Below are 25688 nucleotides of genomic sequence, written 5' to 3' on the forward strand. Positions count from 1 at the left end.
TGAGAGATTCAAGTGCAGCAGGAACAATATGATTTTAACATTATGCTGGGTATTATTTCAGTCTTTATTGTGGAAAAACACATATTTCCTATAGATGTTTCATTGCAATTTCCTGTTTAGTTGTCAGTGTTCTCATAGTCCAGTGGCTGGAAGCTGGTCCTTAATGAAAGCTACTAGTTTTCCCTGGGTCTCCAAAGCCCCACTGTGTCTGAACAGCACTGTCTGAAGTGCTGTAGGAGCTCTGCTGGTTTGTTGAGGTCTGCCTCAGTTTACATGTGAATGGTTCAGTGGCACTTAGTCCTTTGGAATCATACTCTTTTCCCTATGTACCAAACTGTTTTTCTTCTGACTCCTTCCTCAACCAAAATCCTACCCTCAGCATGATGATCACCAGTATGTGACTGAGAAGCAGCCTTCTTTTGATCTATGTGTCTGCTTCGTCTCCCTTCTTACTACCTACTTGAGCTCTAAATGTATATGCTGCCCTAAAGGCATTGCTCTCTTGAATTAGCATGCCATCTGAGTGCCTGGCCTGGAATGAGACCCCCAGTCAGTCAAATACAGAGACATGCAGGACCCAGCATAAATTTATTATAAACCACTATTCATTTTTAAATACCTCTTGTAAGTGGAGAAAGGGTCACCCCACTGTTTTCTTCTGGAGCAATCCTGCTGAAGGAGGCTGTTATTCCCACTTCCCTCCACTACTGTGCTAAGCTGGTGATCTTTCTGGTGATGTGACCTGAGGCATTCAGCTGCCAAGGGATGTCTTGGTTTTGCTTGTGAAAGAGTTATTTCCATTCCCTATGAAGAGCGACGTCAGGGAAGGAGGTTAGGAGTATCAGAAGCTAAAAGAACAAGGGTGGATTACATAGATTTCTTATTAATTCGGAGGGTCAGACGTTCTAAAGGCAGCAACCTCACAGGGACCAAAAGAAGCAGCATCATTGTATTTATCTTCTTCTCAGTACGAAGTTCAGACAAGTCTCTAGATGCAAGGATGGGAATCTGAACATAAACAGTTTGTGTTTGTATATTGCTGTTTAAATCAGAAGCCTACAGGGAATGTAGTTTGGCAGCCAAGTCTGGCCACCTCACAGGTGAGTGTGTGGAGGATTAAGGATCACATTCAGTCTGGGCTTCTGTGTAGCTGTACTTGAATTATTCCTGGTGGTTTTCTTTTCAGAACCTGCACCTTTTTTGGAGGTGCTGAAATGGTTTAGATCGTGGAAGAAAGCAGCTTGTCCTGGGTACTGAAGCAAAGCTCAGTAGTCTCTTCTCTTTCCCTTGCAGACCCTCTGGACCACGAACCTGCTATTTCTCCTCTGCTGCCACGGAAGGAGAGAGTGGCCCTGGAGAGCAGTTTGAATGAAGATGAGAGGCTGCTTCCAAAAGACAAAAAGCCCAACCTCTTCAGTGCCCTTATCAAGAAGAAGAAGAAGACTGCCCCCACCCCTCCAAAGCGGAGCAGCTCCTTCCGAGAGATGGACGGCCACTCGGACCGCAGGGTGGGTGGGGAGGAGGAGTGCAGGGATGCTGGCAATGGAGCTTTCGTTGCTCCTCCCACAGAAGCAGCCGACCCCTCTAAGTTTCAAACCCCAAGCAATGGGGCCGGTGTCACCAACGGGGTTGTTGCTGGGAACTCTGGGTTTTTGTCTCCCCACTTACGGAAGAAGTCCAGCACAATGAGCAGCAGCCGGGGGGTGTCTGGGGAGGAGGAGAGCAGTTCCAACTCCAGCAAGCGTTTCTTAAGGTCCTGCTCAGCCTCCTGTGTGCCCCACGGTGCAAAGGACACGGAGTGGAAATCAGTGACTCTGCCCCGGGATCTGCAGTCCACAGGACGCCAGTTTGATTCCTCCACTTTTGGGGGGCACAAAAGTGAAAAGCCAGCACTGCCTCGAAAGCGGGCAAATGAGACCAAGACTGACATTGCTGTCAGGGGGACAGTGACCCCCCCTCCACGGCTGCTTAAGAAAAATGAAGAGACCACTGATGATGTGTTCAAAGATGCGGAGTCAAGTCCTGGCTCCAGCCCTCCCACTCTGACTCCAAAACTTGGCCGTAGGCAACCCGCCGTCCCCCCCTCCTCCAGCGTGCTGCACAAGGACGATGGAGTCAAATCCAGTGCCTTAGGTACCACTGCGACAATGGACCAAGGTTCTGCTGCCAAACCCAACTCTGCTGCATTTGCAGGTGCCAGCAAAGCTTCTGTTGAGGAGCCGCGGCTCAGGAGGCTCAAGCAGACCTCTGAGTTGGCAGGGAAGGACAAAGGGAAGTTATCAAAGCTGAAGCCAGCCCCTCCAGTTCCACTGTCCTCATCCTCTGTTGGCAAGCCTGGAAAAGTATCTCACAGTCCCAGCCATGAAGCAGCAGCAGATGTGGTGTCTGGTCCTAAATCCAAACAGTTGACTCAGGTTGCAGATGCTGTGAGCAGTGAAGCTGTCAAGCCAAACCAGTCGGGGGAAGGTGTGAAAAAGCTCGGGATCCCTTCTGTACCAAAGCCGCAGTCCTCTACAAAGCTGCTGATGAGCACAGCAACCTCAGCTGCCTCTTCCTCATCTGTCCCCTCTGCCCCAGGGGGGGACCAGCCATCATCTACAGCCTTCATCCCTCTCATATCCACCAGGGTCTCTCTGCGGAAGACCCGTCAGCCCCCAGAGAGGATTGCCAGCGGCACCATCACTAAGGGGGTGGTGCTGGAAAGCACCGAGGCTCTACGGCTCGCCATTAGCAAGAACTCAGAACAAATGGCGAGCCACAGCACTGTCCTGGAGGCCGGCAAGAACCTCTACACCTTCTGTGTGAGCTACGTGGACTCCATTCAGCAGATGAGGAACAAATTTGCCTTTCGGGAGGCCATCAATAAGCTGGAGAACAACCTGCGGGAGCTTCAGATCTGTCCGGCGACGGCTGGCAGCGGCTCTGCGGCCACGCAGGACTTTAGCAAACTGCTCAGTTCCGTCAAGGAAATCAGCGACATCGTTCAGAGGTAGCAGAAACCAGGTTGGGAAAGAATAATAAAGTCACAGTGGGCCAAAGTCAACTGTGGAGAGATTGAACAGCATGTGTGGACTGACCAAGGACTGGGGCGTTTGGGTTCGGGCTGTGCAAAGACGCACAGACTGTTGATGGATGCCCCAGCTCCAAAGAGCAGGGCTGTGTTCAAGAGGCACTTTCCACCCTCTTAGCCCAGATTCCCTGTGTTTCATATACTTGTAATCGTCTTATCTGTGGAGTTCCTGCCTTGTGGACTACAAGTCTAAGTGCTGATGTCACGTCATGCCTTTTGATTAATATTTTATTGTTCTGGACTAAACGTTAAGGCTGAAGCCGGACTGATGGACACTGAGATGCCATCCTCCTCAGGAGGACTTCCTACTGCGTTCTGCCCCACTGTACACACGGCTGAGTGTCTGAATAGCAATATTTCCTATTGCATTTCTTGGGAGAGCTGCAGCGTGCATCCCTTGCCTGAGTCTGACATTGAACCTGGCAGTAATGCGATAGATTTGGAGCCTGAGAGAGGAAGGAGGGGAGGGGGGGGGAAGTTGTTAATGTAACTTTGAGAAATGATAGAATGCTACCAGTGGTGTTCACTCACATTCTTCCTATGATCCCACCTGCTGCCCTTTATATCAATGTTTTCAGCCTTTCCTTGATGCTGTTGAGCCCAGTTGAGCTGCCTGGGTTCAAACCCTTCCGGACAGCACCCACTGATGCAGCAGCATTTGCAGATCCCCCACGGTAGCACTTGAGGGCTGGCAGAGGGCTGAAGGAGGACGCTGCTGCTGCTATTCAGGCTGGTGCTTGGGGCAGGGGGTGACAGAGGAGGTGTGGGAGCATCATCAGGCTGTGCTGAGCAAAGCATCGCTCCGTGGGTGACAGGAGGGGATAGCTTGGGCCGACTTCAAAGATACCACTGTGCCTGCAGCAGTGTCTTCAGTTGAGCTTGCCCGTCACAGATGGGCAAGAACTGCTGTTTCTCTAGTTGTATTTGCAGCCTTTTCTGTTCTGTGGGCCTGGTTCCTGTGCTCCTTTGAGAGCGCTGCCCTACCCTTGATGTGCCAGTGCCAGCTCCCTGTGGAGAGCTCGATGCCGGTACTTTGGGGTTGGAACTGTCATTGCCTTCATGGCTGCGTGGCTGCACCCATCGTATGAGGTTCTGTGAAGATGGCAGCCTCTTTTGGTGGATCTCCCAAGGAAACGGCCCCAAAATGCTGACAGCAGGGTGGATGGGCTTCCTGCCCACGGCCCTGTAACCTTCCCAACTGATGCAACATGACTGGGGACTAACTGTGACCTGTGACAATAGTGAAAAAGCAAAGTTTAGGGCTATTAACAGTGCAATTTAACTCTTCTTAACAGTTCCAAACAAGAGGAAAAAAAAAAAACCTGACATTTTCTACGTCCTGTTTCCCCATAACTCTTGTGGCCCCTCTCGTGTATCTTAAACACTGATTGCCTTCAATTGTATTTTATGCTGTTCTCCTTGGAGCTGACCTTTTGTATATCGTTTCCAGCAGTTCACTCTGTGTGTTCACGCCGTTCCTCGCCCTCACAAACAGCCCTGACTTCAAAAACCCATGGCAAACGTTTAACAGAGAAACCACACACTCCTGCCACAGGCTGCCTTTAAAAACTGTAAGAGAAAACAAAACACCTTGGACTGTCTCTTTTCCTGGAGGTACTGTTTTTACTTTGATAACATATTGTGCCACTATATTATACATTTGTATCTCGTTATTACACACTTTTGTAGGCTCGTTTTTGTTACGGTGTGTAAATAGCTCTGTCCTTCATCTCTGTGATTCTTCAGGGGGTTGTTTCCTCTTCCATTCGGTTCAGTACAGGTTGTTGCTGTACACGATTCCGCCTCCTCTCTTTCTCTGCTTTCTGTTTCGTTTTGATTCATTTCTTTTTTTTGTTTTATTCTGGCCTCTCTTGCGTAGTGTATTTAAAAATAAATCAGTGTTGAGGAAAGCCCGTGTTTGTCTACTAACAAACGTTTGCATGGCAGCTGTGCTGAAGGGCAGGCTTTGGACAGGAGCATCCAGACAGAGCAGCACTGAGGTTAGTATTGAGTGCCAAGCTGTGTCTGAAATGAGATGCTCTGCCTTAATTAACTGAGATCATAGAATCGCTAAGGCTGGAAAGACCACAAAGATCATCTGATCCAACCATGGTGCCAAAGAACAAAGCCGGATGGGAAGGAAGAGAGAGCAGGTGAGAGCGCTGCACCCAAAGCCCTGCAATTGCTCAGTGGTGGTTTTGGGTTCTATACCCAGGTTGCCCCATTTCAGACCCTCTTACCAACCCCTGGTGCACTCTGAGCCCTGGCACAGGGCATGAGAGCTCAGCAGGAGCTGTGGCTGTGGTGGTGTGGGGCTGGATCAAGGCTTGAGGATGGTGGATACCTGTGGGCTGAGATGGAGAAGCTCCATCTGCCCACAAATAGAGGAAGATCCATCCCTCTATGCTGGGATGCTCTGCTGGCGTGGGAAGGCAGAGGTCATTTGACCCAGCTGGGGAAAGCCCTGGGATCTGCCGTGTTGGGAGTGAAAGGGGGATTAAAGGCTAAATTTAGCCAAGTACAGTAGGAGTTGATTTAACAGATCGATGCATTTAACAGTTTGATTGCTCCAATTTTCAAGGCTATTGAGCTTGAAAGTGAGAGTGCTCTAGGGGAAAAATAGCTGTGTTTGTGTTTTTGTTTTGCTTTTTGTGTCTTGGAAATTACAACGTTGGCTCTTTTAAGTTTCCCTTTAATGTCATCCTGCCTTGTTTTTTGAGCAGTTCCTTGTCATAAGATGGGAAATGTGGTCAATGATTTGTGCATAACTTTTTCCCCACGATTGCAGCTGTGTTGGTGCTGGGGATGTGTGGAAGCTCAGCTCGTCCCATGTCTGATGAAGGGCAGCTCCTTGCCTTGCCCTTGGCTGTGCACTGATCCACCTCTGTTAAAGGTCCCATCTGTGCTCCCCATCCCTCCCATTCCAGCACAGGGGTAAAATTGATCACTGCGTATTTATTGATGTTATGAACACTTGAAAGAAAGGAGGAAGAAAGAAATGTTGCCATAGAAACATCGATATACAACCTCCCATCCCCAGCACTGGGGGAGAACAGTGCGCCCACCCCCCTGTGCCCCTTGGGGGGCTTGTGGGGAGCAGAGGAGAGCTCAGAATTGGTTTGGAGGGTGCAATTTAGCGCTTGCAAATAGTTGCCCTGCTGCACTTCTGTGTGCCTGCCATCAAACAGGAGCATCGTTTGGTGCTGAGCTTGCCCTGAGTGAGGCAGCTGGAGCTGGCATTGCCAACACCTCGGCTTTACCAGGAGCAAAGGGAAGTGTTGGCATTAGCAGTGCTGAATCTGCCCCAAGGAGAAGGCAGAATGGCTGTGGGGCTGCTTGGGGGGTGGGGGTTCTTCCCTAAACTGCTGCCCCTTTGGCACTGGAGCCAAAGGGACCCAGGACTGTGGCACCTGGGGCTGTTCCAGCCTCTCTGCAGTGCTGGGCTGGATGGGAGGGTGTAGGTGAGGGCAGGAGGGGACAAGGATGCTGGAGGTCAGTCACCGCTGTGCCACCCGCTGCATCAGGTCGGTGCAGGGCAGGTTTGTGTGCTCACATGGGGATGTCTAAGGGCTAAGACGCTCTCCAGCCCTGTTGCCGTGTCTGGGTTGGCACACAGGAGCTCACTCATGCAAGTGGCATTGTGACACTAAGCAGAATTTGCTGCCGGAGGGGCTTCTCGTTAATAGGAAGGAGAGCGCAGAGCTGCTCCACACCCACGGCCGTGCTTGGGCTGTCCCCGTGGGGACTGTCACTGCAGCATCACCCCGCTGCAGCCCTGCAGTGCACCTCCCTGGGTCTCCAACTACAGTCCCAGCATGGCATGCACAGCTCTGGGACCCATCCAACACAGAAGGAAGGGATGCGGGACTCCCTCCTCTTCTTCCATCTCTGAGGCTGGGAGATGTGGGGCAGGGCTGAGTGCGAAGCAAACAGGCTGCCTCCCTTCCCCAGGGCACCCCAGCAGCCGCCCTGCAGCATCCTTTGCTCCACGGCGAGTCGTCAGGAATGGTGGGGACGCGGCTCACCCCGCAGCCCTCACCTCCCAAAGCGGAAAGCGAAGCCCCCTTTCTTCCTGCTGTATCCATTGAGCTCCTCAGCCAGGTTCCCCAGCGTTCCGCCACCTCCACGCTTCTCCGAGCCCTCCTGCCGTCCCCGTGTGCCCACACTGTGCTGCTGCCCGTAGCCCCGCAGCCCCCTGGCGATGCCCAGCAGTGTGCCCAGCTCCTCGCTTCGCCGCCGCATCGGGGCTGCCCACACACAGGGACCCGCAGCCTCAGCTCCTCTCCAGCGTGGCTCCAGCACATCCTCAGGGTGTCGGGGCTGGTGGTGCTGGTGGGGTGGGCAGCAGGCTGCCAGGCTCAGTAGGATGAGGCAGGACAGAGAATAGGATGCTCTCATCTGGGGGGAGCACAGGGAGGGAGAGAGGTGGTAAAGTGCTCAGCATCCTTGGGGGTATCAAGGGCTTCTTTCAATGGAGCATCCTATCCGTGGAGCATCTGAGCCAGGGAGCCTTCCCTCTATGGAGCATGCCCGCTACGGAGCATCCCCTGGTCACGCTATGGGGCAGACACCCATATATGTGCTGCAGCACCCTTAAAGCAACCAGAAACCTCCCCACTACAACCCCTCACTGAGCTGCTCTCTCTGCAGCTTCATCCTCCTTCTCTCCCTTCCTCTCTTCACTCCACGCTCTGCCTGCAGCCCTGCAGTCCCTCCCCTGGTCCTCTGCCAGGCCTGGCAGGTTCAGGTTGGCTGCACGGGGCTGTTAACGGGGCAGGCTGATGGGAGCAGCTGATGGGAGCTGCAGCCTCGTGCTCCTCTTAGCAGCACTGCGGGGAGGACTTAAGTGCGTTCACCTGAGCAGCGCTCAGCTCTGAGTGCGCAGGTCCCACCTGCAGCGCCCAACTAATGCGTGCAGGGGAAGGAGCTCGCAGCCATTGTGCTGCTTTATGGGGCTGAGCGGTGCCCGGGTGACCTTGGGCAGCTCTGCAAAACTTCAGAGAAGGAGAACGGAGTTTTTTCCTTTTATTTTCAGGAGCTGCTGCCTTAGAAATCACTGCTGGTGGCAGGGGATGGGCTGCCTCCCCCACTCGGGTGCTCTGCTCACCTGCAGACCCCGCTGAGCCCAAAGCACTGTGGATCCCAGCTCCCGTCCTGCTTTGGGTTTTGCTTTGGGGCGCTCTGTGCCTCCATCCCACCTTGCTCCCAACCTGGGCACTCCCAGCACAAACCCAAACCCAGGGAGCGCCTTGCCCTGCACCAGCCCCATCCCATCCCATCCCATCCCATCCCATCCCGGGCTGTTCCCACTCCTGCAGCCCATGGACGTGTCTCTGCTGTCCCCATCACTCACCTCTCTGCCTTGGGCGATGCCCAGCACCTGGCCCTGCTCCGCGCTGCCCTGAGTGTATCCAGGTTGAGCTGGACATTAAATAGCTGCGGGTGCTAATTGCCTCGTGCTGGAGGCTGGGCTGCTGCGGGGAGGTGGGGGGACAGAGGGGATGTGGCTGGCCAAGCCACTACAACAGGGTTAATGAGCCGCCTTCATTTGTGGCTTCGTTATGAGCAGGAGCTGTGCTCTTGGCTGGGAGCCAGTGGCAGTGATGCTGGTTGGGGACACGAGCACTTCCACCTGCACTCGATGTGTGTGTGTCACTGCGGGTCCAGCTGGGTGTGCAGACCCTGCAGACACTCCTGAACTCCTAAACCCACTCAGGACCCATTCCCGCATGGAGAAGCCCCTTTGTTCCCACCCAATGCTCACAGCTGGTCCCCAGCCCCAGCCCTTGGCTGCCCCCTCCCACATCCTGGGATGGAGGTGAGCAGTGAGTGAAGGGATCTGGGATCCCACTCAGTGCTGTGCCCAGCCACACACTGTGGCTTTCCCATAGGTTTGGGTTCCCTGTAATGTTCCCAAACAGCTGCCAGGTACCACCATCCTTCTGCTGGTGGCCCCGTGCTGTCACCATAGAGGAGAGCACACCGGTAACGATGAGTTCCTTTTATTAAGGAGTTCAGAAAGTCCACATGGACAGCGCTGGACACCACTCACACACAATGGAGACCTCACGGCACAGCAACACGACGTGACGGCTGCAGGGAGGGACGTGGCTGTGCTCCATCCCCGGAGCCACACGCTGCCCCTTCTGTCCCCAGCACCAGGCTGCAGCTGTGCCATCCCCTCATGTCCCCATGGCCATCACTGGTGGCACTGGGAGTGGGTTCATCCCAGCCTGGGGTTATTGACTGAGTGCCATGTGCACTCCCAGCACTCATCCTGGAGAATCCATCGTCTCGGGTTGTATGGAATTAACCTCTCGTGCAATGAGAAACAAACTCATTTGGGAGTCCTGGGTGGGATGGGTAGGACGCAGGGAAGTGCTACCAACACACTACAACACCCCATTCCTGACCCTTCAGAGCTTGGGACCACAAGGACCCCACAGACGGGCTCTGGGTCCCTCCTCCCAAAGGCAAATGCTACACAAACCAGCTACGTCTGACCCACCGAAATCAACGAGCTAACAGCAAAGGTGGGCATGGCCCCACAGCCCCTTGAGGTGCAGCTGCTGCCCTGTGTGGGGTGGGTTTGGTTGGATGTGAGCAGTGCAGTGTCTCAGGGTGGTCCCAGCACATTGTGTGTCCCCAGACCCCACAGGGCAGAGGGATGGAGAATCACCCGCAGGAGGAAGCTCTCATCTGGTGTGGAATGAGAGCAGGGAAGGCTTAAGAAAAGGAGCACGTCGGGAAGCGCAGAGCTGCTGCTGCGGGAATGAACCTTTGATCTCACTCTGCTTTGGGTTCCTTTGCAGAACAACACTGGGGCTGCCTTCCCCTCCTTGGGGCGCTCCAGCTGTTCTCTGTAGGGTTGGGGTCAGTTGTGTGGCTGTATCCTCAGTGCTGTGGGAAATGATGCAAAGGTGCAGGGGGTCCTGGCTTCCCCTCCCCCCACACCAGCTTTTTTGGGGTTTTTTTTGGACAAAAGCCCCCATTGGAGTCCTTGTGGGAGCCTCTCCTGTTCCTATGGGGTCGGGGCTGCTGCACCCCTCGGCATCACGGTGCCTGGTGGGCTGAGGATGCAGCCCCGTTATCAGCGCCCTGCAGATGCTAAGCCCCACTCAGGGCTGCTTTTTGCAAAACCTTAATGGGATTTGAAGAAACGAAAGGCTTTGAATATCTGCAGGTGCAGAGGCAGAGCTGGAGCGTGGCTCATCGGGGATGGAAATGAATGCGAGTCACCGGGTGGGGGGCTCTGTGGGGGTGCTGCTGAAGCAGAGGGCAAGGTCAGAGAGTCTGGATGGTGAAAACCCATCGCGTGTCCTGGACAGGAGCTGTGCAGGGAAGGCAGAGCTGTACTGGGGGGTTGAGCCTTCCTTGCTTCCTCCTCTTCCTCCTGTTCTCTGCTTCCCTGATGCCACCATGCAGCTTTGTGCCGTGCTTGGCTGTGGGCATCCATCCCTGCAGCGCTGTGCCCATACGCTGTGCAGCTCCGTGAGCAGGGGGCAGTGAGGTCTGTAGGTGTCCCTTCCCCTCTCCAAGGGAGGAGAGGAGAATATTTGCAGGCAGAGTAAGAATCACTGGTGTGAGCACCAACCCAGCAGAGCCCTCCGTGTCCTCAGTAGCACCGTGGGGGCTCAGTGCCCCAGAAATGGCCTCCAGCCCCCTCAGCCCCCTCCCCTCCCTGTGCACTGCTCCCCAAATCCCCACTGCACCACGAGCATCAAGAGTGACCCAGGGAGGGGACACCCATCCCGGTGGGAAACAGAGGGGTCAGGACAAAGCCATTGTCCCCAATGGGGAGATGCTCCCACAGGACCCCAGGGCAGGACGGTGGCATGGGGTGCACCAGGAGGAGGGGAACCATGGGGCAGTGGGGAGGGCAGGGGTCAGGGAGGGGCTCTGTCCATCCGCTAATTCTCCTCCCGGACGGGTCGGATCTTCATCTCAGTGAACTTAAGGGAGTATTGCCAGCCGGTCCAGGAGGACCACTCGATGCCGTCAGCATAGGAGCTGTGGTGACCCTTGAGGTACTGCCCGTTGAGGTTAGAGGTGTGGCAGTTGCGGTACCACCATGCGCCGTGGTAGAACGCAGCACAGTTGTTCTCTGAGTGGTCGTTGTCCAGGTCCTTGGTGGTGAACTTCATCCCGTTGTGCTTCAGGAAGGAATCTCCTGCCGCAGGTAAAAGGAGCCGTCAAGGGCCCTCCCCACCCCTCTCCCTGCCCCCCCAAAGCCCCGTGCACCCCAATGGAGCTTCTTGGTGCCGTATGGGGCACTCACCATTCAACCACATCCACCTTCTGTCAGTGGATGGGATTTGGTCCCCTGTGGAGCCCTACCTGCCGTCCCCGAGTAGTCGGCGATGGAGATGGGGTACCCATCCTCCTCGGGGTCAACAGAGAAGATCCCCACACCAAAGCTGCCGTAATGTGCGAAGGCGGTGCCGTTGTCAAAGTCCTCCAGGTCAATGCGCAGCTCGTAGCTGCCCTGCACCGTCAGCACGTGGATCCTCTTCAGCCCTACATGGAATGGGGTGAGCAGGGTATAGGGGGGGTCCTTGGGATGCACTGATCCCCACTTCCAGCCCCCACTGCCATGGCCAAGGATGTGTGCAGCCCATGGGCAAACGGCAGCACCGCTCACCTGCCTATTGCTGCCTATTGCCCTGTGCTCCCTGTGGCTGCCTGGCTATGGCATGTGGGACATGTGTACTGGCTCAGCCATCGGGGTGCATTGGTTCAGACACTGTTTTGACCATTGGGTGCATTGGTTCAGTCACTGGGTGCACTGGTTTGGCTATTTGAGTGTGCTGGCTCAGCCATTGGGTGCACCATTTTGGCCACTGTGTGCATTGGCTTGGCCATCAGGGTGCATTGATTTAGCTATCTGGGTGTGCTGGCTCAGCCACTGGCTGCATTGGTTTGACCACTGGAGTGCATCGGTTTGCAAAGGACACCCCCTCACCTAACCAGTGCTCTCCTGTCAGCTTCCCAAAGCCATCCCGGTACGCTTCCCAGCCACGGAAGAAGTTGACAGAGCCATCCTCCCTTCGTTGGAACACCTGGGGAGACACAGGGGAAGGCAGAAGCTCCGAGCTCAGCCCAGCTGTTCTCTCCTCCCCTTCCCCCCCCCAGCATCTCATGCCTTGTGTGTTTTGTCCTCTTTTATCTTCAGTTTCGAGTTTGATTTATTGACAACGATCCAGAAAACGCTGCTCCCCCGCCTGACCATTCGAACGTAATTAAACCTCCAGCCCTGGATTAATTGCATTAAACTTGGCCGCTCCATCCTGCCTGGAGGGGAACGGAGCCGGCGAGATGGCCCCGGGCTGCCCCTGCCCTTGGAGCCACCCAGATCTGTCTTTCCCATTGCCCATCCATGGGACACCCATTGCCCGGCTGCTTTGGGGCCGGGTGTGATGGGGCTGGGCGCGGATCCAGTGCCGATCCTGCTGTACTTACCTTCTAGAATTAGAGCCTTAATTTTAATCCTTGCACTGAGCGCTTGAGAAGCTGCTGCTAAACCCATTTAAAGGGGTTTTTCGGTGGGTGAGGGGGCGGCGGGGTTGGCTGGGAGCCCCGAGCTGATCTCCCCACGCCGTACCGCGCAGGGAAGGCAGCAGCGGTGATGTTGATGCTCTCATTTAATCGGCTTTGACCCGAGGTTGTAAATAGGCCAATTGCTCTGGAAAGCGCACGGGACACATCTTCATTAGCTGAGCCCCGGCGCGGCGCGGTGATTACCGAGCTGTCGGCAGCTCAGGGCTGGGACCGGCATCATAGGGACCCCGAGAGCCCCACTGTCCCCACATTTGGCTGCAGGAATCCCATAACACTGGAATTCCGAGCTGGTGTGCGGTCCCTCCTTGTGCATCCCACAGGGGACAGGGAAGGGAAGTGATGGGTCTTGGTGGGCTCTGGGGGTCCGCACACAAGGGGATGTAGGGCCAGGGCTGGAGGTGGGGGGAGCTGGGGAGCAGGGCCGGCTGTGCTCGCAGCACGGGCTGCCCGTTCCTTCCCTCCTCATGAAATATGCATCGCCCCCTCTTAAGCAAAAAGGATTTCCTTCCCCGCTTTCAAGCTTAGGTTGAAATATTCATCGTCCCGGCTCGCTGCCCGGCTGCTCAGCAGAGCGGGGCAGGATCTGGGAATGCAGAGAGCCGGGAAAATGGGCAAAATCAAGAAGAAAAGGACGAGTGCCACCTTCCTTTGGGGTCAGCGTCCCCACGGGCACCGCCAGGAGAGCATCGCGGGGCGGAGATGCTGAGGTGCAGCCTGGCAATGATGAGACAGCGCAGAGCTTTGCAAAGAGCCCGGCATAAGAAGCAGCATCCTCAGGCGATGGGAAGGCCGTGCTGCCCTCAGTCACACCGTTATTGCTTTAATAAAGAGCCAGGAGCGGAGGGTCGAGGGGGAAATATCAGCGTGCTGCCCCGCGCTGCGAGGCGGTCAGCCCCGGTGAGCTGCAATTAATGGCAGTGAGGATGCTCCCGTGTGCTGGGAATGGGTGTCCGTGTGTCCCTGTGTCCCTGCAGCTGGGGACGTGCCGGGCACCCCCATCTTCCCCTGCCAAAGCTCTTGCAGCTGAAGGCTTAGCTCAGCAGCTCCCGAACCCAAATGGATTCAGCTGCTTCCACCCACCCACCCACATGCAAATAAGCCCAAATGTCAGGAGTACAGCTCCAAAGGAGGAAATTTACCAGGCTCTGTACAACAGCATCCTTACCTGGAGCCCCGATGTGCCCCAGCACCACGGATAGGTGAGTCCCCCACAGCCCATGGGGACATCGGGGAGCAGGGCTGGGCTGTGCCATGGGGCAGGGGGATGGGAGAGCTCCGGGTGCTCTGACCCACAGTGCTGGGATGCAGAACAGGCTTTGGCCCTTTGTCCCCCATCAAGGCTGTGGCTCATGATGTGCAATCACTTCCTTTGCACCCTCCTGGCCCCGTTGGAGCCTTCCCAGCTGCAGCAGCTTTAAATAAACCTCTGAGTGTCTGGCTAATCACCTTGGGCTGCTCTTCAGGCAGCTCTTGAGTGTGTGGCTGGGGGAGGTTGTGCATGAGATTTGCAAGGACCCACTATGCCCTGGGAACTGGAGTGCTCCCTCTGTGCCCTCTCTGACCCCCAGGATGTGGGGTTGCTGTGCTGTACCTCAGTTTCCCCAATGTGAACCCAATGTACATGTCTGCTTGGGTGGGCTCTGAGTGGAGAGAGACTGAAGGCTCATCAACCCCTGGAAGGCAATGAGGGGGGCTAAGCTGCCTCCTGGCACCACTCAAAGCTGCTTAAGAGAAGCAGATCGTGGGGATTTATTTCCTAGAGCGCCCAGCTGGAGGGGAGCTGGGCCATGTCCTCATGGAGAGGCCGCCTGTCGACCCTGCTCACCACCCTGGGGTCCCTGCTTTGTGCTCAGCACCCCCTGGGCTGGGGGCACCCAATGGAACCTGGAGGGTGGGGTTGGCCACGTCCCCCTGTTGCCCACTGCTGCATTACTGTGATTATGGGGCTGTCGCAGCCGCGGCACAAAGTGAATCGGACAGGGCGAGTTAATCAGCACTGCAGCAGAGGTGCCCCCAGGCACCCCTTCGTTAGTGGTGCACAAATGAGCTGGAGTGGGTGATGCTATGAGTGGGGGGAGGAAGGGGGAGTGAGGGCACGGGGCTTAGGAAAGAGATGGTCACTGCCCAATGGTGCCCTCTGTGTTGGGGCTGGGCCATGCTGGATGTGATGGAGATCACAGGGTCTGTTGTCCCCAGACCAGCACCTGGCTCTGTGGTTTAGGGATCCCTATGTCCCCATTGCCATGAAATATGAGCTCCAACCTTGGCACCACCCCACAGCCCAATCCCAACAGCACCCAACAGCCCAACCCCAAGCTCCAGCTTGCTGAACCCTCGCCAGGTCCCTGCTCACAGCCAAGCCCCATCCCTATGACATATCCAAGTGACATCTCCCACCCACAGCCCCCATATCCAGGCCTGGGGGCATCACTCACCGTCCAGCCGCCCCCATCGGTCGTCATGTCGCAGTAGACCTGGAAGCCTGAGGGGTAATGTGTGGGGAAGATGGAGTAAATCCCATCCTCTTGCTGTCCGCTCGCATAGATGTCAAAGCAGTCCCGGGGCCGGGAGCCTGCAGCATGACACAGGGATGGGGTGGGAAGAGGGGAAGGCTGGTTAATTAATGATCTAATTTCAAGGCTTGCCATTTCTTCAGGCTCCCAACCTCGCTTCTTTGCTCTTTCTCTCCCTTTCCCTCCAGGGACTGGGTTGAGTGGTGCTGGGAGGGATGGAGGGACCGTCCCCATGTTCTCATGGGGTGGTTGGGGCAGGATGGACCCCAAGCAGGGGGCAGGGGGCTGCTGGCTGGGGGTGGCCATGGGCACAGTGCTGGCAGCTCCAGGGCAGCTTACTCAGCCCCATCTCAGTGCAGCAGTGATGAATGTGACTGCTCCCAGGGCTGCGCAGTGTGCCTGCAGTGATTGCACCCAAATAGAGGAGAAGGGTCAGTTCTGGCTTTGCTCCTCCTTTGTGGATGTGAGGAGCAGGCAGAAGTAAAGTGGATTTTGTGGTGGCTGCACGGTCTGTTTTAAGGAGGGCTGAGGGCTGCGTGGTGAGAGACCCCCTTTGTGGGCACATGTCCTTCCTGCCTCTTCTCCCACTACAATATCCATTGTCTTTCCAGGCTGTTTCCCCATCCCAACTACCTTCTCCCTCCACTCTTGGCAGGTAGAGAGCTGGAAGATGCCCCATGGCGCATCCCTCCCCATGGCACATCCCTCCCCAGGGCTGGGGTTCACCTCTCACCATTGGAGCAGCCCCGGGGCCGTGCTCCCCGTGCCGGGGCTCGCTGCAGGTCAGCCTTGAGCCGGGGCCGGATGCTGCCTCGTTCCTTCTGCAGCGTGTCCAGCACGTCGCTGACTGAGCTCACCAGCCGGGCCATGTTGGTTTGGCTCTCAGAGAGGAGCTGCAGGTGGGGGACATGTGATGGGGCCATGGGTTGGGATTAAATGGAACTTCAGACCCTTCTGCCTCCAAGGCAGTGGCAAATCCATCCCCATGCATGCTCTGCCTGCTCCCACAATTATCAAACATCTGTAGGAGCAACATTCCCAGCCAGGCTACAAGGTGGGGACACAGAACCACGGCAGATCCCATATGATATTTTGGGTGATGTTTTCCCCCCCCAGGTCTGCTCCAGGATGATGTCCAATGCATCAGTGCATTGGAAGTGAGAGCTCCTGAGCTCAGCCTGCGGGCAGCTGGGGACAAGGAGCAGCTGGGACACGGGGACTTTGGGAGGAGCTGTGTCCTGAGGCTCTGCCTTCCCCTGAGGTGACCTGGCTGGGAGAGCTCTGTGAGGTGAGGGCAGGCGGGTGCAGAGCAGCGGTGCTGGGAGATGAGTGAAGAAGGGACAGCACGGAGCTCAGCATCCAGCCATTCTCTGGATCTCACTGTGATGCCCATCAGAACCCCCTGGTAAGGTTTCGGTGGGTTTGGCGTGGTGAATGGGGCAGAGGGGATATTTGTGAGCAGGGTTCCAGGGTGATCAGGGAGGGGACAACCCCCAAAGGTGATCCAGAGTGTGGAGACCCCAAATGGCTACAAACCCCCCAGCCCTTGGGCATGGAGCTGAACTTGTGCTACTTCCAAACCCCACCAACCCACAACCACAGCTTTTCCCTGCATAAAGAACAGGATTCACGCCTTGGGGACACCCACCTGGATGAGCCTGCCCTGCTCGCTCTGCAGGGCGCTGAGCTCCTGCCCTATAGCACTGTGCCCCTTCTTGAGGCCATCGCAGTCAGCTCGCAGTTGCGTGGCGTGCGTCACCAACTTGGCCACCTCATCGGCCACACCAACCAGCAGAGCTTTCTGCTGGCCCTTGGTGGCCTTGGCCTCAGCATCGTGCTCAGCAAGGGCACGCAGCAGGGAGCCCTGCAGCCCCTCCAGGCGCCCGACGCTGCCCGCTGGGTCGGGGCAGTTGGGGTCGATGAAGATGTTGATGCGGGAGCTGTCGGCTTTCTCGATGGTCACCAAGGCGTTGGCCTCCTCTGGGTTGGTGCTGATGACGGGGGGCGGCTCGGTGACGGGTGTGTGGTAGTGGTTCATGAAGAGGATGGCTCCTGTCACTGTCACTGCCAGGAGGACGGCCACCGAGAGCAGGACGGTGCACAGCACGTAGCCACAGCTCATCCTCTGGGGATACAGAGAGAGAGGGGAGGTCGGGACCTAACCAAACAGACCCATCACCACAGGGAGCCATCAGAACCCATTCAAGGTGCTGTTGGGATCCATATAGATGGACCCATCACCATGAGGGGTCATTAGGACCATCCAGGCAGACCCATCCCTGTGCCCTTCCACCATGAGGTGGGTTCGGATCCTTATGAGGACTGGGATCAGTGATGGTGATGGGACAGAGAAATGAAGCTCATCCCCCCAAGGGCTTCTGCCCACAGGATGGAGCAATGGGAGGAGGAAGCAGAGATGCCTATCACAAAATCAAAGTGCTTTAGTCCCTGTGTAGAGCCTGGAGGGTGGTTTTGTCTTCATGTCCTCATTTGGGGTGGATCCAAAACCCAGCTCCAGAAAACAAACCTTGTACCCCAGGGACACTGGAGAGGTCAGGATGTGCAGCTTTGGGGGTAACATTATGCACGGGTTAGATCTGCTCCTCTGCTCCAGCTCTGGCTATGAGGGATGTCTATATTGGTATAATGCTGCAGGAGGAGACATGGGGACAGCAGGGAACCCTGCAGCGCCAGCAGGGTATGGGTGAGCTCGGCCAGCAGAGCTGCTGAAGCCACCTGGGAGCCATGGGTATGAAATAATAAAGAGGGTGAGCGGAGCAGCGTGCGGCCGTGTGTATGTTTTATTGAAGGCATAAAGCTCAGTGCAAGCAGCCCCAGCCCCAGGAGGTGAATGTGGGCTCCTCACTGCCCTGGGAGTGTGGGAAAGCAGGGAAGGAAAGGGAGAAGTGCTGCACTGTGCCCTGCAGTGGGGATATTGGGGAAAGCAAAGGGAGAGAGGGGAGCACGGGGTGTTCCCGATGATGTGGGGAGGCTGGAGCCTCGCTGAGCAGCAATGGGGATTGCTCAAATGGAGGTTCTCGCTGCTTTGGAGTGATCCTATCCCATTGTGACTCAATGGAAGAGCAATTGCTCCTGGGCTCAGCCTGCAGGAGCTGCTCAGGGTGCATTGAGAGCCCATTCTTGCAAAGCCATCAGCACGGAGGGTGTGAGCTGCCACCCAACCGTCAGCTCCAGCCCTTTTTCATTACACCTGCGGGACACGGGTGGTCATTTTCCCTTGACCCCAGTGCAGCTGTCACAGGGAATTGCAGTGCTGCCAGAAAGCTGCCTATTTGGAGAGACAAAGACTACTTTCTCCAGGAATGAGGAGAAAATTGCTGCATCTGCAAAGATTTCCCAAGCCCTGTCCCCTCCCGTGCACATCTATCTGGAGTGACACCTTCCTTCAAGCACCCTTCATTCACGCTCCTGCAACCATTTGCATTAAGGTGACCAGGGCTGCGGCAGACAGGGAGGTGGGGGGGGGGCACAGCTGCCCCACACAACCCTAAGGATGCTCTGGGTTTTTTCATGCTGGGCTCAGCCCCAGGGCAGTTCTCCCCATAGAACGGGGCAGTAGGAGAAGGAAGCAGGGATGCACATCACTATGGGGACAATTGGGACCCTGTGAGCACAGAAGCAGGACAGGACGGCTGCTGGGAAGAGGGGAGCATTGGGTTATTGGGATCCAAGCAGGGAACACTGCTGGTTTCCAGCCTTCCAGCCCCAACACTGTCACCTTCCTGCCATCGCTGGGTGCAGGAGTGAAGGGACGATCCCCCTGCCAACATGCACCTCTGCCTGCAGCCGTGAGACACTGAGTGGTGACAGCCTTCCCCGTCCCCCAGCGCTGTGCTGGCGGGTTGTGTTACCTGGCAACCTGCGGTGGGAGAGGAGGGAAACTCCTCCGGCAGCACCTGGAGCACTGAGCTGGGGTTGGGGTCTCTCAGTGCCCCCCGCTCAGCAGCACTGTGCCCAGCATCCAGCATGGAGCCCTGCCAGCACTGCGTTCCTCAGAGCTCCGGGGCTTTCTGCTGCCCATTGCACAGCCTTGAGCTCACTGATCTTCTTGCTCTTGAGCAGCCATAGGTCATCCCTCTGCTGACAGGCCCTGCTGTTCTCCTTGCCAGCAGGCCGATGTCCCCACATTGCTTCTTCCCAAGGAGGGAGCAGAGCTTTCCCTGCAAAGCTGCTCGGGGTGTTGGGGCTGGGAGGGATGCGGCAGAGCAAAACCCAGCGCAGGTCCTGACTGGGTGCAGGATGCCAGGAATTCTGGTGGCCTCCGATCTGACATCTGCTGGCAGCAGTGCCAGGTTGGGGAGCAGAACTGCTGCCTATTGCTGAGGCCAAGCCCAGATCTCTGTGTGCACACAGAGCACAGAGACAGAGCTAGAACCAAGGGAACTGCTCCTACTCGCTGTCCCTGCACTCAGGGGACCCGAGCTGTGTGGTATGAGCTGCCCACAGGCTGACTGCATCCTGGGGCTGGGGTGCCATCGTCACCCCGCTACACATCCCCTCCTCCTTGGCCCCCAGACACATGAGCAGCCATGTAGGTGCAGAAGCAGCAACTCCAGCATGAAGAGCCAGAGCAGAGCCAGAGGGAGGAAGGCTGCTTGTCCCCGGGCAGGTGGAGCAAAGCTGGAGCCAAGAATGGAGAGTGGTGGTGGGAGAGGCTGTGCTGTGCGGTGGGAATGCTCTTCAAGGAGGAGGTGTCCCTTTATTCCAGCCAAAGGCGCTGCTCTCTGTAACCCAGCAGGGCTGCTGGGACGGGAGCCCAGTGACATGGGATGGGGCAGCCCCAGGGCTCTCCCCATGAGCTGCGTCCCAGCCAGGGATGAAGCAGGACCTCGGTTGTGCTCCCTGCAGAGCAGCCATCCCCCCTCCTACCAGGTTAACCTGGCTCCAGAGGAGCCCAGCTGGAGGACTGCAAGGTGCAGTCCATCCCACGTCTTGCTTAAGCAGCTCTCTGTGCATCCCAAACCCTTCTCCTCTGGGCTGATGCAGCTCTGCACCCCGGCCATCCCAGCCCCTCTGCTCGTTTCCAGGCACAGCCGAGCTGCATCCCCCTGCCTGCTCTCCCCCGTTCTCCTACAGCGCAGCACAACACATCGCGGTGCGGCGCTGAGCGCACACGGGGACAGGCTTCCACTGGAGCCTCCGGGAGCTGGAAGCAAACTCCGCTCCCTCTGCAACGTGCAGGAGCCAGCAGCTCCGTGCTGCCACGCTCAGCCCCGAATGCACCTCCCTCATCAGAGGGAAAGAGGGAAAACGAAACGATGGACACGGGGATGAGCGTGTCCCTGCTGGGGATCCCCCGCCCCTGGCAGCGGGGCGCAGATGGGAGCCAGAAGATGGAGCAGAGAGAAGGGAGATTCTACCCCTCAGCTCTCAGGCTTGGTCTGGACCATCTCCTTCTCTTTCTCCCTCTGTTCCCACGTCTCTCAGCCCCTCTCCATGCCTGTCCCCCTCACCAGGTGCGAGGCAGCCCCACGCCCCAGCCACGCTCCCCTACCTGCCGCCTGCGCGCTGCGGATCCTCGTTCGGATGCCGCCCGCACCCCAATGGCTCCGGCTGGAGGAGATGGCACACGTGCAGCCGCCCCGCAAATCGCCTCCGGTGCACGCAAAGCTGCCCCACCGCGACGCCGGCCTCTGCCCAAAGCCCAGCCGGGGTTTGGCTGTGGGCAGGTTGGGTAGCAGAGGAGATAAGGAAGGCAGCTGGCTGAGGCTGCAGATCGCGGCCAGGACTCGCAATCCCCTCTAAGAGGTGATTTAAGCAGTTAAAATGTGCGGCGGTCAATCCGAGCAGGGTGTGAGCGTTCGTCCGCTGCCTGCCCAGCGCTCAGCCCCTGCGCCGGAGGGGGATGCGGGAATCAACACGGAGCCGGGGGATGCGGGAGGCAGCGGGTGTTGGGCTCGGAGCGGTGCCCGAGGGATGCTCCCCGTGCCGGGGCAGCCGCTCGCCCCCGGGTGGAAGTTACCGTGGGGTGGGAGGGGGACACGCGTGGGACCCCCGGCCCGGCTCGCCCCCCGGCCCGTACCTGCGGTTTCTCCTGCTGCCCGTCCTCAAGTTGCGATGCTCCTCCCATGGTTTTCCAGCGCTCGTTCCCCATCTCGCCTCCAACTTCGGCCCGAAGTCCCCGAGCCCCCGCCCCGGCGTGTCCCGCGCCCCGCACTCCTCGCCGGGAGGGAGGAACGGGCGGCTGCGGCGGCGGAGGGAAAGGAGGGAGAGGAGGAGGAGGACACGGGCACGGACGCGGGGGTGGGCCCTCCCTCCCCGGCAGCCCCGCCCGCCTCTCTCCCCCCCCTCCGGCCGCGGGCAGGGGGCAGAGGGAGAGCGGAGTATCGCCCCCAAGCTCTCCCCGAGACCCTCTTCGGCTCCCCTCGTTGTCAGCTCCATCCGCTCCGGATTCACTCCGGAATCATTCCGGTTTCGCTCCGGTTTCACTCCGGATCCACTCCAGATCCAGATGTGCCGGCACAGCTGGAGGAGCAGGTAAGGTGGTTTGGAGCTTGTGATGGGGCTGTTCTGGGGGTATGTCGTGGCCGCTCACCCCCTCTCCATGGCCACAATCCTGGGGCATCACTCCGTGTTCATGGGGCTCTGCACCACTGTGCCCCACGGGTGGGTTTGCCCTTAGTGGGAGGAGGGGTCTGGGCAGGGCCAGGGGACACTGGGATTGCCCCCCTCAGATGGAAAACATATGGGATCATCACCCCAGGCCTCAGTGCTAAGCGTTAGCCAAAGCAATTGGTAGTAAAATCCATAGTGCTGTCCCTGGGGGCACCATCAGGACATCCACCATGTGGGTCTGCTCATCATTGGCACCGAGTGAAGCATTTTGCCCAAATCCCACCATTTCCAGCCCAAAGGAGCAGCACCTGATTTACCATCACCGCTCTGAGGGGGGATGTGGTTTTTTTTTCCCGTCCCTTTGTGGCACCTCCCTTCAATCTTTCATCCGCCGCATGTCTGACCTGCAGGCAGGATCTGCTGAGAGGTTCTGAGAGCATCCTGAGCACAGCAGTGGGGGGAGGATGGCATCTCCCCCTCTGCCAAGCACCCTCCAGGAGGGGTACGGGGGAACAGAGCTCTGTATGTGCATGGTACCTAACCTTGTCTGCTGGCCACGTGCACCTCCCAGCTTTGGCTCTGGTGATGCCGTGTGGATGTACAGGGTGATGGTGATGGCCAGCAGCCCAGCTCCTTCCCCATGGATGAGACCATCCAACTCGCTGCACACGTGGCAGTCTGTGCCGTTCTGGCAGCACAAGGCCCCAGGCGCCAGGGGGCTGCTTGAGCTGAACTCCAAACAATAAAAACTTATCATTAAAAAGAAATGTATCTTGGCTTCACACGGCCTGGCAGCGCGGGGAGGAGTGATTCAGTGGCTTGTCAGCCCTCGGTGTTAGGCACGCCGAGCTGAGCAACTGGACACTCTCCAAGTCCAGCAACTCATTTTCTGCAGATGGAGCCAGGACCGCGAGGTTTAATTTGCAATCCAACATACCTTGACATAACCCTCAGCATCATCACGGGTGCTGCTGTAGAATGGGATGAGACCACACCGGGACATTGCCATGCAGCCCCCATTGTGCCCAGGTTATACCCCCATGGGGTGTCCTTTGGGGTGTGGGTGCAGGGCTGGTGGCTCTCCATGCTTTGGAGCTTCTGAGTGATGCTCTGGGCACTTTGCTTGGGCTCATTGCTGACTCACGCCACGCTGTGTTGCCTCATGTTACCCACCATGAAGACACAGGAGGGGGCACCCCCAGGTGGCTGAACCCTGCTGGCAACATCACTCCCATGCTTGGCTTGTGCAGGGCATGGTGACACTGGCCCATGAGACCAGGGCTGTGCCAGGTGGGATCAGGTACCCGGGGAGCACCCCAGGGCTGGGAGTGTAATGGGATGGGGAGGGGGCTCCTCCCAGCAGCCCAACACAAATCGATCCCACAAGTATGGCGTGATTCATGTCTCAGGCTGTGGCCTGAGGGCAAAAACTGGAGAAATGTTTGATGTGAAGCTGCGGGTCCTGTTGGGAGCTGCAGCTCTGCCTGCCCTGAACAGGCTCTGCCCTCATTGCTTGAGGGTGCCGGGCTGGGCCTGGGGCAAAAAATGACTAAAGCAACTTGGGATTAGAGCTGTGTGCTGAAATATGGCATTTCAACGTTGTGTTTGGATGCTGTCTTCTGTGCTGTGATTGGAGGCAGCAAGAAGAGCTGAATGCATTACAGCTGGGCTCCTGTCAGCCCTATGCTTTGCAAATGGGGACAGACCTGAAGGCAGTGGGACACCCTCAGATAGGGCTGGGGTTGGGGCTGGGGTCTGCACCCCAGAACACCACAGAACAGGGGATGGGTGCTTGAGGGCTCAGAGCCCACATGTTTCCAGCCATTGGATCAGTGCTAGTGGGGCAGAAATCCCCATCTCACAGTGATTCCCCCATTGCTGAGCAGGGCTGGGGGCTGGGGTTGGCTGCCAGGAGCCAAGTGCTGTGCTTGGATGTGTGCCATCAGGAGCCATCGCTGCACACAGGCGGCGTCAGACATCATCATAATATTAATAATGAAAGGGCAGAGCCTTCAAAGATCTTCGCCCCTGCGCTGCACGGCTGGTGAGCGCGGAATGCAAAGGAGCTGCGTGAGCCTCATCCCAAGCAGCCATGGGGTGATGCCAGTCTGGGTCATAAAAATGCCCAGGGAGCCCCAGGGTGCTCCCCATGTTTGGCTGCGGGGTCCCCATCTCACATCCCCTGTTTGGTGGCTGTATGATTCTGTGATTCTCCTCTTTGGCAGGGCACAGGGCACAGGGCACACTGCTCACTCTGAATGTGGGCACATTAAGGAATGGGCAAACTGAGCATCTCTCAGAGGGCAGAGAGGTGAGCTGAGCTGTGCTGCAAATGGGGACTGAAACAGCCTGTGGGGCCATGGACTGTGCATCTCTGCTTCTCTGCTCTGTTCCAGGAGCCCTGACCTCAGAAGGAAGAAGCCAAACCCCTGTGCTGGGTGCAGAGCATGCCTATCCCATGCCCACCCCATGCCCAAACCGTAGCCACCCATACCCGCTCCATACTCAACCCATGTCCAACCCATGTTCACCTCATACCCATTCCATGCTCACTCCGTGCCCACTTCATGCTCACCACATAGCCACCCATACCCACTCTATACCCACTCTATACCCACCCCATAATCGCCCATACCCACTCCATAGCCATCCTACACCCATCCCATGTCCACCCCTACCCATATCATACCCACTCTACACCCACCCCATACCCACCCCATAACCACCCCATAACCACCCCATAACCACCCCATAACCACCCCATAACCACCCATACCCATATCATACCCACTCTATACCCACCCCATATCCCCTGCACACGTTTTGGATCCCAGTGTGCTGTGCTCATACACCCCACAGAGTGCAGCATCACCGGATCCCGCTGTGCTCCCATTGCCATCCCATTGTGCACAGCCCTCCCTCAGCCTTCTTTCCCCCCTCCAAACACAAGAAAAAACCCCAAATCCTCCACAAGTGAGAAATCTCTTTTTGTTCCTCTCTTTTTTCTCCGCCGCCGCAGAGGATCGATCAGAGCTGAGTCTCCATAATCCGCCCTTTCTGTGGGAAGCTGAAGCCCCTGGTGGGGGGGGGGGATGGATCCTGACGGGTCCCACTCGGGATGCTCAGGGCTGCGTGCTCATGGCATCCAGCATCCCAAACCCCCATCTCCTAGCAACTTCCCTGCACTGCCTGTCTGTGATTCCCTGCCTTCAGGATTTGAAGGGCAGAGCTTTGGTTCCTGAATGGGTTTGGGAGCGTTTTGTCCTCCCTGCATCCAGCGCTTGGGGAATGCAGGAAAACCTCCGGGCAAACCCCAGCTGTTAGCAATGGGATGTGCCACTGGGGGTGGGATTCCACCCCCTGGGAGCTCAGACTGGAAGCAACGGTGGGAAAACAACATTCTTGTTGGCTGAAAAATAACATTTGATCAGGAGAAAATCATACAACAGGGTTTTGTTTGGCTTTGTTTTGGTGGTTAAGGAATGCCTGGCTGTTTGTAGGCTGGGAAATATGTCCACAGGTCCTGGAGAGCTGAAAGGGATAAATCACTGCTGGCACTGGAATGGGCTTTGTTGTGCCTGATCTAAAATACGGTGGTAAAAATGACCATACTGCAATTATAAAAGGGGAGGGCGGGTGGGGGGTGGAGGGTTTGCGCTGCTCCTGTTTGCTCAGCGCACAGCGATGGGTAATGAAAGCAGCATCTCACCCACCGGCCACGCTGACGTTGCCATCTGAGGGCGATTTCTTGTGGCCGCCGATGGGAACTGGGTGATGTGGGATTACAACAAGCACCGCAGGGCTGGTGTAGGATCCGTGTGGGATCCCTGCCATCATGGGGAAGCTGTAGGGATGTTGGCATAGAGCTCAGCTCGGAGCGATGCCCGGAGCTCCCAGTTCCCACCAGTGCTTCCCAGTACAGCCCAGATGCTGTTGGGGTGAATCTCCATCAGAACAGCCCCAACCTGAGC

At 57.1% G+C, this 25688-nt stretch overlaps 2 protein-coding genes across 4 annotated transcripts in view; one reads left to right on the top strand and one right to left on the bottom strand.

The window, feature by feature from the left end:
- Positions 1–4748, top strand: part of ABL1 (ABL proto-oncogene 1, non-receptor tyrosine kinase) — a 57449-nt gene extending 52701 nt beyond the window's left edge. For 2 of the 3 annotated variants that reach the window (XM_015879261.2, XM_015879260.2), the window contains exon 11: positions 1294–2993. In XM_015879261.2, the coding sequence (XP_015734747.1) occupies positions 1294–2993 (1700 nt within the window). Of the gene's footprint in view, positions 1–1293 lie in introns of all 3 variants that reach the window. The other variant, XM_015879259.2, reaches the window with a different exon arrangement.
- A 4308-nt stretch (positions 4749–9056) lies between these two features.
- FIBCD1 (fibrinogen C domain containing 1) lies at positions 9057–21397 on the bottom strand. Its single transcript, XM_015879384.2, has 7 exons — positions 21185–21397; positions 16790–17266; positions 15875–16034; positions 15064–15200; positions 12033–12129; positions 11408–11587; positions 9057–11240 (listed from the first exon to the last, which is right to left on the bottom strand). The coding sequence occupies exons 1-7, from the start codon at positions 21254–21256 to the stop codon at positions 10981–10983; spliced, it is 1383 nt and encodes a 460-aa protein (XP_015734870.1). The 5' UTR covers positions 21257–21397; the 3' UTR covers positions 9057–10980.
- Between the last annotated feature and the right edge of the window lie 4291 nt (positions 21398–25688).

The sequence above is a fragment of the Coturnix japonica genome, chromosome 17, assembly GCF_001577835.2.
Source record: "Coturnix japonica isolate 7356 chromosome 17, Coturnix japonica 2.1, whole genome shotgun sequence".
Taxonomy (NCBI): Eukaryota; Metazoa; Chordata; class Aves; order Galliformes; family Phasianidae; genus Coturnix; species Coturnix japonica.